The sequence below is a fragment of the Phacochoerus africanus genome, chromosome 3 (genome assembly GCF_016906955.1).
Source record: "Phacochoerus africanus isolate WHEZ1 chromosome 3, ROS_Pafr_v1, whole genome shotgun sequence".
In the NCBI taxonomy this organism is placed as follows: domain Eukaryota; kingdom Metazoa; phylum Chordata; class Mammalia; order Artiodactyla; family Suidae; genus Phacochoerus; species Phacochoerus africanus.
Window position 1 is genome coordinate 196,825,126 of NC_062546.1, and position 15,509 is coordinate 196,840,634.

At 38.6% G+C, this 15,509-nt stretch overlaps 1 protein-coding gene across 9 annotated transcripts in view; it reads left to right on the forward strand.

The window, feature by feature from the left end:
• Positions 1–193: 193 nt before the first annotated feature.
• Positions 194–15,509, forward strand: part of SP100 (SP100 nuclear antigen) — an 82,657-nt gene continuing 67,341 nt past the window's right edge. For all 9 annotated transcript variants that reach the window (XM_047773724.1, XM_047773725.1, XM_047773722.1 and 6 more), the window contains exon 1: positions 194–347. In XM_047773724.1, the coding sequence (XP_047629680.1) occupies positions 316–347 (32 nt within the window). In that variant the 5' untranslated portion in view covers positions 194–315. The remainder of the gene's footprint in view (positions 348–15,509) is intronic.

The following is a 15,509-nucleotide window of genomic DNA, read 5'->3' on the forward strand; positions in this document are numbered from 1 at the left end:
CAAACAGGTGGACTCCTGGGGCCCGAGTCTGCCCCTCCCCCGGTCCTCCTCCGGGGTCCTCCAGCCCCTGAGTGTCACTCCTTGTCTTCCATCCCTGGGGGTCACATGTCATAACGGCTAGAAGGACTGTGTAGCTGCCGGAGGAGGGAGGGAGGACCTCGGCACAGCTCGCTGAGCTACTTTCACTTCCCTTTTCCCCACTTGGGCGGAGCCCTAGAGAGACTTCCTGTTCAGGGTTCAGGCCTCGGGCCGCCTCCCTGGACACCGGAGTGGTTGCAGGCCAAGCTCAGGCCCAGGCTGGGCTGAGGTGGAAAGATGGCTAGTGGAGGCCGTGAGCTCAGGACAAGGTCAGTCTTTCCCCTGTCCTTCCACCCGTCCCTTTGGCTGTGCGGCTGCTTCAGGGCTGTTCTTTGGACTCTGCACTAAACCTTTGCTTTGCACAGGATATACACACGGGATCACTCTGCCGTATAATAAGAAACAGGAATGTGTAACGAAATCAGATTTTAAACGGCAGCAGGGAGCCTGCTGGTTGAGTCTTGTTGCTACAAGGCACATGACATTGTTTTGCAATTTCAGCCAGGAGGCCTGTCCAAAGGTGCTGATGTTTATGAGGCCTCGTGGCAAGGGATTATTTCCTTGCAAACCTAGATCACTCTCTCGTTGCTCTTAGATCAGTCCTACCTTCACATAGCTGAGGAAGTAGAAATTTAAAGGAAACCCCTGATTTATCTTCAAACCTTTGAGTGGTGCTTTTTCCCACCTGTCCTGTGGACGGGGACTCAGACAGCCCCCGGCACTGTTCCCACCTCTGGCTGGGGGGGGCCTGGATTCTTCTTCCAACGATCCCTGGCAAAGAAAGTGAAAGGAAGAGAAATGCCCCAAACTGCCAAGGGCTAGCCCAGGCTGAGTATTTTAATTTTCGCAGAAACTATTTCAGTTCTGGAGTAGGTTATACCTCCACAAGGTAAAGAGTAGAAATCCCATCTCTTTCTCTAGTAGTGGGTCAGAAGTAACATTACTTAATATTTTAAAGGTCTGGATTTTGTTAATACAACAGAAATACATTATGCATTTTTGTTCATAAAGTTCCTAAGTATATAGAGGAGAAAATTCTTATTCACCCCTCACCCCCTTGAAACTTCCAGTCCTGGTCCTTTTCAATTCTTGGGCGTGATCTTCCAGATCTTTTTTCTACACATTTACATATGTAACTTATTTTTATAATTACATAAATTTGAGTCCTTTTTTAAAAATGGAATTATGTTTTAAATGCCATTTTTTTCATTTTCATGTACTTTAATAGTGAAAATCATAGCATCTTAATAACCATAGGATCCCCTGGTTCTTTTTAACAGCTGTATACTATTCCACAGAATGGGTACACCATAGTTTTTAAACTCTCCTCCCTCCCCACCCTATTGTTAGACATTTAGAGCTTTTTCAATTGTTTGCCTTTACCAACAAGCTGTGATACCAGCGGTTTTATATTTTCTTATGTTTTTGCACGTGTACAAGTGTTGGTCTTGTGCCAATAACCAAAAAAGTGGAATTGTTGAGGGAAAGGGTACTAATATTTCATTGTTTACAGCTGATGCCAAACTGCCTTTCTAAGTATCTGAGCCAGCATATTCTCCTACCAAGAGTTAGATGAGCCATCTCCCCACATCCAACCTTTGCAAAAGTGTTGGACAAAGAGTTCTATCTTGTTAATTTGACTCTCCAGGTGACATGGGAGGTTGAACAGTTTTTTGGGTTTATTGGCCTCTTCTATGAATTGCTGGTTTGTTTATTATCAACGTTAGTAAGTTGAGGTGACTGTCTTTACTGATAAGGGAGAATTTGGTAAACATTCTGAAATTTCTTTTTCTTTTTTTTTTTTTTTTTTGGTCTTTTTGCCATTTCTTGGGCCGCTCTCACGGCATATGGAGGTTCCCAGGCGAAGGGTCGAATTGGAGATGTAGCCACCGGCCTACACCAGAGCCACAGCAACGCGGGATCCGAGTTGCATCTGCAACCTACACCACAGCTCATGGCAACGCCAGATTGTTCACCCACTGAGCAAGGCCAACCTCATGGTTGAGCAACCTCATGGTTCCTAGTAGGATTTGTCAACCACTGCGCCACGACGGGAACTTCATTCTGAAATTTCTAAATACACTTTCCTTGCTTTTTCATTTTGCTTATGTTGGCTTTAGCTTACTGAAGCTGAAACTTTAAAGTATAGACTTATTAGAGTATTGACTTTATAAAATAGATGCACCCTTGTTTTTATGAATAAATAAAGTGATATAGAAAACTGCTAATGAATTCCACATACACAGTCTTTAGCTATAGTCCTTGTGTTCTCAAGGTGATTGATTCAATTCTACCTTTACTTCATGGTGAATTTCTCCTCTAGCATCTCCAAAATGTTTTTCTTTTTCAAGTTTTAGGCAAAATTATTCTTCAATTGGAGCAATTTTAGCCTTCACAACTTCTATCTGTCCCTAAACTTCCATCTCTTTAGCTTTTTACTTTCTGATCTTAATGGTTATCTCAAACTTTTCTTCATGAGATTATATGATTTTTAGTAGTGTGGGGTTTCATGTTTTTTTTTAAAAAAAGTTGATTGTGTTTATTTGGGGGAGGGGAATCTTAATTTTTCTAAAGCCCTTCCATCTCCACTTGAAACCACATTTTGTTATTTTATCACCCCGCTTTCATGCTCTTGCTTTATTTATTTAGGTTTTTGCGTGATGTTCAGTGCTTTGGGAATGTTTTCTTCCTTTTCTGGGTTATCCTTCCAGATTGATTCTGTTTGCAGTTTGGTTTGGGTGTTGCTTTTCTTTCTTGTTCATGTGCCTCTCATGTTTTTATAGCCCTTTTACTCAGGCTTGAGCAGGTAGCTTTCCTGTCACCTCCAGTCTTAAGCTGAGTGAATGTTTTTTTTTTTTTCTCTTCCCCCACCTCCAGATTTCCTGTCTTAACTGAGACCAAATTACTTCTCATCTGATCTGCAGTGTGAAGCCTCTGCTTTCATTCATGTTAATTTTTTTTCTGAGCATCCTTTAACCTGTTAAACCATCCCTTTCCCCACTGCTCTGCAATGCTAGCTACCCTCTCCATTAACCGTACATGCAGGGGCCGTACATGCAGGGTCTGTTTCCATGTTCTCTCTCTTTTCTGCCATTGACCTATGACAGCTTTGCCTTACATGTCTCCACACTGTAATAGGGATAATAGCCTCAGGTAAACTCTTGATAACTTATGGAATAGATCTTGCCAGCTTCTTTTCTTCTTCCAAGGTGTTTTGGCCCTTTGCATCTCCAAATCAGCTTGTCAAAATCTTGTCAAGATTTTCATTGATTACAGTGAATCTATAGGTCAATTTGAAAAGAACTGACATCTTTACAGTATTGTGTCTTCTATTCCATTAATCTAGAATGAATAGGGAATGAGGTCCTACTGTACAGCACAGGGAACTATATCCAGTCTCTTGGATTAGAACCTGATGGAAGACAGTATGATAAAAAGAATGTATTTATATTTATGACTAGGTCACTGTGCTGCACAGTAGAAATTGACGCAATACTGTAAATCAATTATACTTTAATAACAATATGATATAAGTATATTATTATTTTAAAATAGTTTCTAATAAAACTTAAACTTTTCTACCTAGAGGTTTTATGCTTCTTCTGCTATATTTATTTGTAGATACTTGAGATCTTTATGCTATTATAGATATATAATTTAAAAATCAACTTTCCAGCTGCTTGTTGCTAAGATATAAAAATAAATTGAAATGTTGCCAAATTTTTCACAATTCTAATAACTTATACGGAGATATATTTTGCATATATATATATAAATTTACATAGTGTATACATAATGACAGTCTTGTTACTTCAAGTCTAACCCTTATATTTCCTATTTCTTTTTCTTGCCTTAGTGTGTGGGCTAGGACTTTGTATAAGATGAATACAAGTAGTGATAGTAATTGTCTCTATCTTGATTCCAGTCTCAAAGGGAAGGCCTTTATCTTGGCACAAGTATGAATGATTTTGCTGTAGTCTTCTTTCTTAATAAAAAGAGTGACAGATTAAAGAAATTTTATACTTGGCATCTGATGATTTCAATATATGAGGTGTGTGTGGCTTTGTTTTCTGTTTTTCCTTCCACTTCTCATTCACAAATTTCTTTTTTAAAATAAACTTTTAAAAAGTTTTCATTTTTAAAATAAAATTTTTGGAATAATTTTATACTTACAGAAAAGTTATAAAGATGGTACAGAAGTTTCTAAATACTGCACACCCAGTTTCATTTCCTGTGATGCTATGCTCTTACATGATTGTGATGCATTTATCAAAGCTAAAAAAAAACCAATGCTGGTACTTTGTTATAACTCAAGCCCAGACTTTTTTAGTTTCACTAGTTTTTCCATCAATGTCCATTTTCTGCCCCAAGGTTGAATCTGGGAAACCTCATTGCATTAAGCCATCCTGTCACCTATTCTCCCCTGATCTGTGACAATTTGTCAGTCTTCCCTTCAACAACCTTGACAGTTTAAAGAGTACTAATCAGGCATTTTGTAGAATGTCCTTCAACTTGAGTTCATCTTGATGTCTTTCTCATAATTAGACAGGGAGTGTGGTTTTATGAAAGAATATCAAGAGGTAAAATGCCCTTCTCATCACATCATATTAGGAGATATGTCAACCTGACTTATCTCAGGGATGTTGACTTTGGGCATCTGGCTCAGGTGGTGTTTTCCAGGTTTCTCCATTGTAAAGTTTTTTTTTGTTTGTTTCCACACTCTATTCACAAAGATTATTTTAAATAGCTGGTTATCTTTGTGTACTAGCATCACCTTTGAGGAAATTACTTATAGGTAAAATTTGGGACCTCATTGAAGGTATTAGGCTTTGGGAAGGATTTCTGTTTGGTACTTTCAGGGGCCTTGAGGCACCAATCCAGGAACTCTCTAACACAAGTTCAGGGTCGGTGAGAACTTGGAGGAGCCCAGGTAATTTAACTGGGAATGCAATTCAGTAAGTCCGGAGACGTCTCTTCATCTCACTATGAAGATGTGATGGTCAGGGTCTGGATTCCTATGAGACTCTATACTCTATGTGGATTTTAGACTTTATTTCTGTCTCTCTCACCCCATAAGGCTGTCAAACCTGAGGTCCTGATTCTCTGGGATCAGCAAATGCCTTCAAGGCAAAAACATTTCTGAGCTTTGCTTAACTCTCTGGTTTCTCTTTCCCATTACTTTTGCTTGGCAAACCCTTACTGTAATTTCATATTGTCAATAATTAATAACATTTTTACAAGCTTTTTGCAACTTTTTTTTTTGTCTTTTTGTCCTTTCTAGGGCCTCACCTGCGGCATATGGAAGTTCCCAGGCCAGGGGTCCAATCGAAGCTGTAGCCTCTGGCCTACACCAGAACCACAGCAACATGAAATCTGAGCCGTGTCTGTGACCTACACCACAGCTCATGGCAATGCCAGATCCTTAACCCTGAACAGAGGCCAAGGATCGAACCCGCAACCTCATGGTTCCTAGTCGGATTCATTAACCACTGAGCCACAACGGGAACTCCGCTTTTTGCAACTTTTAAGGTTTTGTTGTGTGTGTGTGTTTTTTTTTTAACAGAATGCTGTATTGGTTGTGGGACTTGGGGGAAAACTGAGGTGTTTTGAATCCTGCCCCATCACACTAGAAGTTTACAATCACTGATTGATTAACAGCCATTTTTCAAAGTTTATGGCTTGAGGTTTGATAGTGGCTCATGAAGTTTTTCTTTGCTTCTAAGATTTTTCTCTTAGCATTTGTACTGTAATGAGTTTAGATTTGTTTGGTTTTGTTTTCGACTTTGCATTTATCCTGTTGGTGTTTTCACAATTGCTTGAATTCGTGAGTTGATGCCTTTTATCTGTTTTGGAAAATCCTTAGCCATTATCTCTTCAAATACTTCTTATGCCCTCCCCCCAGCTTCCTCCTCTCTCTTTCTAGGACTCAAAAGCAGCTAATACTAGCCCTTTTGACTATTTTTCACATATTCCTTTCATGCTTTCTGCATTTTTCCATTTTTCATATTTCTGTACTTTAGTTGGATATCTTCTATTGATGTCTTCTAGTTTTATTTTTTTGTTTTGTTTTGTTTTGGTTTGGCTTGGTTTTGGTCTTTTTTAGGGCTGCACCTGTGGCATTTGGAGGTTCCCAGGCTAGGGGTCTAATCAGAGCTGCAGCTGTTGGCTTACACCACAGAACGGCAACACCAGAACCTTAACCCACTGAGCGAGGCAAAGGATAGAAACGAGTCCTCATGGATGCTAGTCAGATTTGTTTTCACTGAGCCATGATAGGAATGCCATCTGATGTCTTCTAGTTTTAAAATTATATTTTCAGACCTAAAAGTTTCATTTGATTATTTTTTATAGTCTCCAGTTCTTCTGTGTAATTATCTGACTTTCTATTTTCTCCATCATTTTATCCAGTTTCTTGACATTTTAATCACGGATTTAGTGTGGTAAGTCCAGTCTCTGGATCATCTGTGCATCTGCTTCCATCATCTTTTTCTCTTTGTTTGGTCCTGTAGTCCTATCTTTTGATGCACATATTAATTTTTGATTGAATGCCAGACATTATGTTCTGCCAAATGTTGTTCTCTTTTATATAAGAGTAATTCCCCTTTCCTCTGCTAGACAAGTAAAATAATGATGCAGACTACATCACACAATCAGGGCATGAAGTAACCCAAAATTAGTTTGTACTTTTTTTTTTTTTGGCTTTTCAAGACTGCACTCACAGCATATGGAGGTTCCCAGGCTTGGAGTTGAATCAGTGCTACAGCTGCTGACCTACGCCACAGCCACAGCAACTCCAGATCCAAGCCACATCTGCAGTCTACACCACAGCTCACATCAACACTGGATCCTTAATCCACTGAGTGAGGCCAGGGATCGAACTAGTCAGATTTATTCCCGCTACGCCACAACAGGAACTCCTAGTCTGCATTTTTTTTTCTAGTCTGCATTTTTGACAACATTTAGTACGCCTCCGGTTAGCCCTGATCCCAGATAGGACATCCAGGACTTTCAATTAGCAGAGGGCCATCAAGTTTTCTATGCTTTACAAAGTTTTTCTTGTATTTTCAACCCTCTTGCTTATGCAGTTTTAGAACTGAAAACAAGATTTTGAGAAAATCAAATCATTAATTTCCTTGAAGTCTCTAACCTGGCATTCCAACTCCAAATGACCTTCGGAAGTTCTGCTAGATTCTTTGTCCTCCAGCCACAGCCCTCTGCCTGTGTCGAGTCCAGATGCTCAGTTTCTAGGTGTGTCCAGAATTTACAAGCGCTCTCATTCTTTTTTATGCCTGAGTAGTGTTCTGTTGTGTGTGTATATATATATATATATATATATATGTGCGTATGTGTGTATGTACATGTGTATGTGTGTATATGTGTGTGTATATATGTGTGTGTGCACACACACATACCACACCTTATTTGTCCATTCATCTGTTGATAGGCATTTAAGTTGCTTCCATATCTTGGCGATTATAAATAATGCTGCTATGAACATTGGGATGCATGTATCTATATGCATTTTTATAAACTCAACTTTACCAATGTTATCCTTTTGTTTACAAATGCCTCTCGTATACTCAGAATTCTAACCATACTCTACTATATATTATACAATACTTCATTCATTCATTCACAAATATTTCTTGACACCATATTCCCGGCACTTCATCGATGCTAGAGTATAATAGTGAGCAAAGCAGACCAAGTCCCTGTCCTAATGGAGATGTCGTTCCGGGGACAGACAAGCAATAAACAGGTGAACAAATATTTATAATTGAATAACAGAAATTAGTAAGAGTATAAATGAAAAAATCTGTTGGATACATGGATAGAATGTAATGGGAGTGCAATTTTAAACACTAGGAGGGCTTTCTAAGAAGTAAATATTTAATAAGAGCCATGAATGTATTGAGGAAAAGTCCCATGTAAATTTCTGAAGAAATGGTCTAAGTAGAGGAAACAGCCAATGAAAAGTCAGGTATAGAATCATGCCTGGAATGGCTGAAGAAAGCTTGGAGGTTAGGGTGCCCAAGGGCAGTGATCTAGAAGAGGGATAGGAAATGAGGTCAGGGAAGTTCTCAAAGAAAGGTCATGTTGTTTCTCAGAGGTCATGATCAAGACTTCAGATTTTATTCAGAATGGATTGAGGAGCCATGGAGCGTTTGCAATAGAGGGAAATAATCTGATTTCAGTTTTAAAAAGATCTCTTTTGCTTATGTGTGATGTTTGGAAAATAGCTGTAATATGGCAATACTGTGTAGTGATTAAAGGTCCTGGACTCTGATCCAAAGCCTCATTCCATTCTTTCATGGGTTATATGGCCCTGGGGATATCACTTAACATCTCTGTAACTCTGTTTCCTCACCTGTAAAGTGGGACAGTAAGAGCATATATCTCATAGAGGCTGTTATATATATTTACTAGGTCCTACATATAGAAAAATTAGAAAATAAGCAGGTTTCAAGAGGTGACTCAAGATCAGCAATCAGTTCCTGCCTGGATAAGAGTAAAAAGCCTACGAGGGTCCTCGAAGTGGAGATGGTTGAATGTAAATCTGGAGCCCAGCAGAGAGAAATAAGGTAGAGATGCACAATTTGGGAATTATCCACATGTGGCTGGGATTCAAAGCCATGGGAATAGATCAGATTACGTAAGGAAGGGGTGCATATAGAGAAGAGGTAAGAGGACTGGCCCTGCAGTAGTTGATATGTGCAGGAGGAGCAGGAAGGGCCAAGGGGGTCGCTGGAAAGCCACAAAGTTGTGGCATCTCAGGAGCTGAAGGAAGAAAGCGTTTCCAGAAAAGAAACATAGACAGCAGTGTCAATGTCAACAATAGTTCCCAAAGGGAAACGGCATAGGAGAAGTAATTTGAGTGGGGAGTGGGATGTACAGAGATTTTAAATGGGTAATATTGAAGCATGCTGTATATGTACAGTATCCAACGGAGAGGAAAGTTGAGGGTGGATGTGAGAGGGAAGGATTCTGCATTGCTTGTGTCCGAGTCAAGGAGAAGTGATGGAAGAGAGTGTCCAAATGAGTGGATTGCCCCTAGGCTGAAGGGAGGCATTCCATGCTCTGAATCAGGAGGAAGGCCACTGGGTACCAGTGTAGATAGGCTGAGGTATTCCATGGTGAGGATGCAGTCACGGGTTGCTTTTACATTCTCAGTTAAGAGCAAAAGGGAGAGAGGGAGAGAGGGGTGATTAGAAGTTGAGGATAGAAAAGTTGTAAAACAGTCATTCAGTGAAGGAAAAAGTGAAATAAATAGCAAGATGTAGGATTACAAAATGGCACTGAGACTTCGTTTCAGCTTAATGACTATAAATTTAAAAAGAGCACATAGCATGGCTGTGTTTTTCTCCAGACAGGTTGGGTGCAGATGAGTGGAAGAGGGGCTAGTCTGGTTTTATTCAGGGATAGTGATTTATTAGATGAATCCAGTGGAGGGAGATACGAGTGAGGAAGTTAAGGGTGAACTTAACAAGTGCATTTTAAAAGCGGTTCTAGAACTGCTATTAAATGATGGGGAGTTTATTGGTTCCCCTCCTAGCTGTACCTGGGTATTAGGATGTTTTAAAACTCCTTAGATGGTTTTAATGTATATCCAAGGTTAAGAACAGTGGAATACAACAATAGACCATGAATTTAGGTGGGTAAGTGAAGCTATCAACATGATTATGAGCAATAAAATAATAGAGTTGGGAGCCCAGGGGTAAGGGATCAAAGATTTATTGGAGTGCAGGTATAAAATGACATAACCTGCAATAGATCAGGCACTGGTCATATTTGAATCGGATTTTGTAGCATGCACAAATTGGAGGAATGACGAAGTCTGAAGTATGGTCACAGAAGAAACTTGCAGAAATGGAGAGGAAGACAAGATTATTAGAGATAATAAAGGTCAATAAGTTGAAAGATTAAGAGTTCCCGCTGTGATTCTGTGGGTTAAGAACCTGACTAGCATCCATGAAGATGCAGGTTCAACCCCTGGCCTTGCTCAGTGGGGTAAGGATCCGGTATTGCCATGAGCTGTGGTGTAGGTGGTAGACACGGCTCAGATCCCGCGGTGCTGTGGCGGTGGTGTAGGCTGGAGATGTGGCTCTGATTCAACCCCTAGCCTGGGGACCTCCATATGCTGCAAGAGTGGTGCTAAAAAGAAAAAAAAAAAATTGAAAGATTAGGGTATTTAATGGAATCTCTGTTGATATTGAAGTAATCAAAATTTTTGTGAGGAGCCCTGCTAAGGCATTTGCAAAAAATCTTCATTGAACAAAGGGGAGTGGCCTGTAGAATGGCAGATGGAAAGAAAAGAAGAAAGGAAAGATAAAACGTTTTATAGTTTGTCAGTTGATTTGTTGGTTGATTTATAATTTTTTTCTTCTTTTTTTTTTTCCTTTTTTTCTTTTCTTTTTAGCGCCACACTTGTAGCATATGGAAGTTCTGGGGCTAGGGATCAAATCAGCCAGCCTATCAAATCAGCCAGCCTATGCCACAGCCACAGTAATGCGGGATTTAAGCCTCATCTGCAAACTGCGCCACAGCTTGCAGAAATGCTGGATCCTTAACCCACTGAGCAAGGCCAGGGATTGAACCCATATCCTCGTGGGTATCAGTCGGGTTCTTAACCCGTTGAGCCACAACAGGAACTCCTTGATTTGTATTTTTTCCTTAGTTCCACAGAAAATTTATTTTTGCACTGGGAATAAGACACAGAACTAGGTTTTTTTCTTCCAAAGGAAAAAAAAAGACCATTTATGCAATAACATTAACTTAGTAATTTAACCTTTTACTACTGATTTGAAATAACATCTTTAACATAAAGTAGATTATCTTTTTTCTTTTTAGGGCTGCACCTGTGGCATATGGAAGTTCCCAGGATAGGGGTTGATTTGGAGCTGCAGCTGTCAGCCTACACCACAGCTCATGGCAACGCCGGATCCCCGACCCACTGAGCAAGGCCAAGGATCAAATCCACATCCTCATGGATACTGGTCCAGTTCTTAACCTGCTAAGCCACAAGGGGAACTCCTAGATTATATTTTCTGTATAAAAGATACATACGTGACCCCTGTTCTGATCCATGATTCTATTTTTTATTCCTCTTTCAATACTGAAATGTGTGAGTTACTATGGTTTTATCATTTTTGTTTTCAAAATATTCTTAGCCATTCTGGAGTTTTTCTCTACTAAATAAATATTATAACCAAATGTTAATGTTTCTGGGATTCAAGCAACAGACACTGAATGCATAGATAAATTTAGGAAGAATTTTTAAAAATTCATTATTATAGTTGATAGGAAGAATTTAGATTACGAAAAATTCTGAATGGTCCCAACTAGAAAGATGGCATATCTATTTATTCAAGCTTATGGTCAAGTTCTATAATTAAGTTATTATTTTTGAATGACCCCTCTCATTGGGTCATTTTAGTGCCAGACATTTTACAATCGCATTTATAAATGGGAACTCATTTTTTCTTTTACATTTTCTAAATTTTTTTTGCTGGCATAAGGGGAAGTCTATTGGTTTGAATTTGCTGATCTTATGGCTAGAACTCTTCCTAAGTGGACTTTTTTCTTCAAATGTTGTTTTGCATTTTTCTGGAGAAATAATTACATCTTCTACAAAGAGTGGTTTTGTCTCCCTTTTTCAGGAATTTACAACTCATTGTCCTCCTCCCCTCCTTCTTTCTTCCTTTCTCTTTGTCTTTCTTCCTTTTTTCCTTCTCCCTTCCTCCATCTCTCTCCCCCTCTCCCTCCCTCCCTTCCTTCCTTCCTCTCTTCCCCGCTTTGCCTTTCTTCTTAGTCCATGGACTACTGTACTGCCAAAATTATACTAATTTGTTCCTGGTTTTTAGCAGGATATTTATAATGTTTACTTTGGGGCTTTCTGATAGATATCCTTTGTCAAGTTAAGGATATTTACTGCTAGTCCTGGTTTACTAAAAGTTGTTTCTATTAAGACCATGTGTTGGATGTTTATTGAAATGCTTTTTAAAGAATCTTTTGAGGAGTTCCCATTGTGGCTCAGTGGTAATGCACCCAACTAGCATCCATGATGATTTGGGATCGATCCCTGGCCTCACTTAGTGGGTTAAGGATCTAGCGTTGCCATGAGTTGTGTTGTAGGTTGCAGACACGGCTCGGATCCCTTGTTGCTGTGGCTGTGGTATAGGCAGGCAGCTGCAGCACCAATTCAATCTCGAATCAATTCCCAATGCTGTGGGTGTGGCACTAAAAAAAAAAAAGAGAGAGAGAGAGAGAGCGCCAAAAAAAATGAATCTTTTGAGATGATCATGCAACTTTTTAATCTGCTTAATTCAGAGTAATTTATATTGAAATATTTTTATTAATTTGGTTGTTAGTTTAAGCAAAGTAACACATATAGGAAATATGTATATTGGATTGACTGTTTGGTATTTGATATATTTAAAATACAAATAGTCAGCAAGGCCTTTAAAAAAAAACAGCAGTCTTTTTATCCACCCTCCCTATCCTGTGTCCAGTTTCTCAGATGGACTTTTTTTCGTTTTTTAGCTCTTCTCTGTGGTATTTACTTCTATAATGGATCATACAGTAACTCTATCTTTAGTGTTTTAAGGACCATTCATACCGTTCTCCACAGTGATTGCACCGATTTACATTCCTGCAAGCAATGTAGGAGGGTTCCCTTTTCTCCACACCCTCTCCAGCATTTGTTATTTGTAGACCTTTTGAGGACGGCCATTCTGATCAGTATGAGGTGATACCTCATTGTAGTTATTTTATTTTATTTTTATTAGCGTATAGTTGATTACAGTGTTGTGTCAATTTTTGTTGTTATTGTTATTGAATTGTATGAGTTTTTTTGTAATATCTTAGAAATTAAGCCTTTGTCAGTCTCATCATTTGCAAATATTTTCTTTCAGTCCATAGGTGGTCTTTTCATTTTGCTTCTAGTTTCCTTTGCTGTGCAAAGAGTATGTTCAGTCTGCCAGGTTTAACCAAAAACATAGAAAGATTTTCTAGGGCGACCTGACCTAGAATTCCTGAGATAATATTTACGTGGTCATATCACACAACTTTTGCATCCACTCTTGGACTAGACTCGCTCATATCGTACTAGGGGATTTAGTCTTATGTGCTTATAAGCAGCAGTAACCTACAACTTTCATTTATCTTCTGTTTACTTGGGTTTTGTGGTAGTCTCATGATGGGAGTTTTTTAAATTATTGGAGTAATTTATTTAATGCACCTTAGGTATCTCTATATATTTAGATCTTGTTTAATTTCTTTCAATAAGATTTTATAGTTTTTTCTTCATATAATTCTATAATTTTCAGATGTATATAAATATTTACTATTGTGGTTGAAGTACTATTTTATTTCTTTTCAAGTTGTGGTATTCCAAATAAAATCTTTAAAATTTATATGTCTACTTTTTATTCATTCACATTGGCAATTCTTTTTCTAGTTCTTAGGGATTTTAGGTAGGACTTTATTGTTTCTATGTATACAAATGTGGGACATAGAATGTTCTATCTTGTTAGTATTTATATGAATGACTTCATTTTCCTAGCCTGTAGCACTAACCAAAACTTCTATTATATATATAAAAAGCAGTGATGGTAATGGTAGGCATGCCTGACTTTTTTTCTACTTAAATTATTTCATCATTTCAATGTTTACTGTAATATTTGCTATTTTTGGAGATTTACATTGTGTTAACCATCAGTATATTTCATATAGGTTTTGTAAAAATAGCTGTTAGTCTTAAGAAATTCCCTTTTAAAATTAGTTATAGATATGTTTATATACTTTGTTTCTTTTTTGTTTTTTTGCTTGTTTGTTTGTTTTTGCCTTTTTTAGGGCCACACCTGTGGCATATGGAAGTTCTCAGGCTAGGTGTCGAATTGGAGCTGTAGGTGCCAGCCTACAGCACAGCTCACAGCCACGCCGGATCCTTAACCCACTGAGAGTGAGGCCAAGGATTGAACCTGAGTCCTCGTGGATGCTAGTGAGATTCATTTCCACTGAGCCATGGTGGGAACTCCTCTTTTTTGTTGATGTAATAAATTTTACAGAGATTTCCTAATGCTAAACCATTTTTACTTATTCTCATTTTACTATTTTCCATTAAAAAAAAAAATCCTCTAGGAGTTCCCGTTGTGGCACAGTGAGAATAAATCTTACTAGGAACGACGAAGTTTTGGGTTTGATCCCTGGCCTCCATCAGTGGGTTAAGGATCTGGCGTTGCTGTGAGCTGTGGTGTGGGTCGCAGACGTGGCTCAGATCTGGCGTTGCTGTGGCTCTGGTGTAGGCCGGCAGCTGTAGCTCCAATTCGACCCCTAGCCTGGGAACCTCCATATGCCACAGGTGTGGTCTCTAAAAAGACAAAAGACAAAAAAAAAAAAATCCTCTAACCACAAAATATCATTTTAACCCAGTGCAATCTTTTTTTTGTTGTTCTTTTATAAATCTCTGGGTGGTTTATTTTCTTTAACATACAGCTTATTTAGCTTTTACCGATTATAACTTCCTGAGGTTTCTTTTGTGGTCCAGATTATGATCTGTATTAATGTGCATTTAAAGAACATTGGGGGAAATGGTGTGTTCTGTGTTTTTAGGTCCTGAGATTAAATAATAAATCACCCGTGCAAACTCATCCAAAGCCTATATATTTTGATCATTTTTTGAATATGTAAAAAGTAAAAAACTAGAGTTGAATTATTTCTCAGTGTCTATAAAGGTTTGTTCTATTATTTGTTTCTTGAGTTTTGCTTGGAGATGAATATGAATACCCTTTTTTTATTTTATTTTTTTTGCTCTGTTTATATTTGAATACCATAACTTGCCTACCTTTGATTTTAACAAATTTTGTGTTATTATGTCTTTTTCGAGTCTCATGTTGGAGTCTGTTTTTGATCCTATGCTTTTCAATATCATCATTTTTTTCATTTATATATAGTGGTTTTAATAACGTGTTTTTTATGCTTTTTTCAGGGTTAGCTTTTAGAATGCCTACTGTTTTTCTTATTTTTGCTCTTTAAAATGCAAGCTGTATTTCTTTTTTGTTTTATTTTTTGTGTTTTTGAAGGTGTTATAGAGTCTGTTTTCAACCAGTGATTATCTTCAACTTTTCAGAATTGCTTTTAATCTGTATTTCTGTAAATTTTTTTTTTTTTGTCTTTTTGTCTTTTTGCTATTTCTTTGGGCCGCTCCCGTGGCATATGGAGGTTCCCAGGCTAGGGGTCTAATCGGAGCTGTAGCCCCTGGCCTACACCAGAGCCACAGCAACGCGGGATCCGAGCCGAGTCTGCAACCTACACCACAGCTCACGGCAACGCCAGAACCGTAACCCACTGAGCAAGGCCAGGGACCAAACCCTTCAACCTCATGGTTCCTAGTCGGATTCGTTAACCACTGCGCCACGACGGGAACTCCTGTA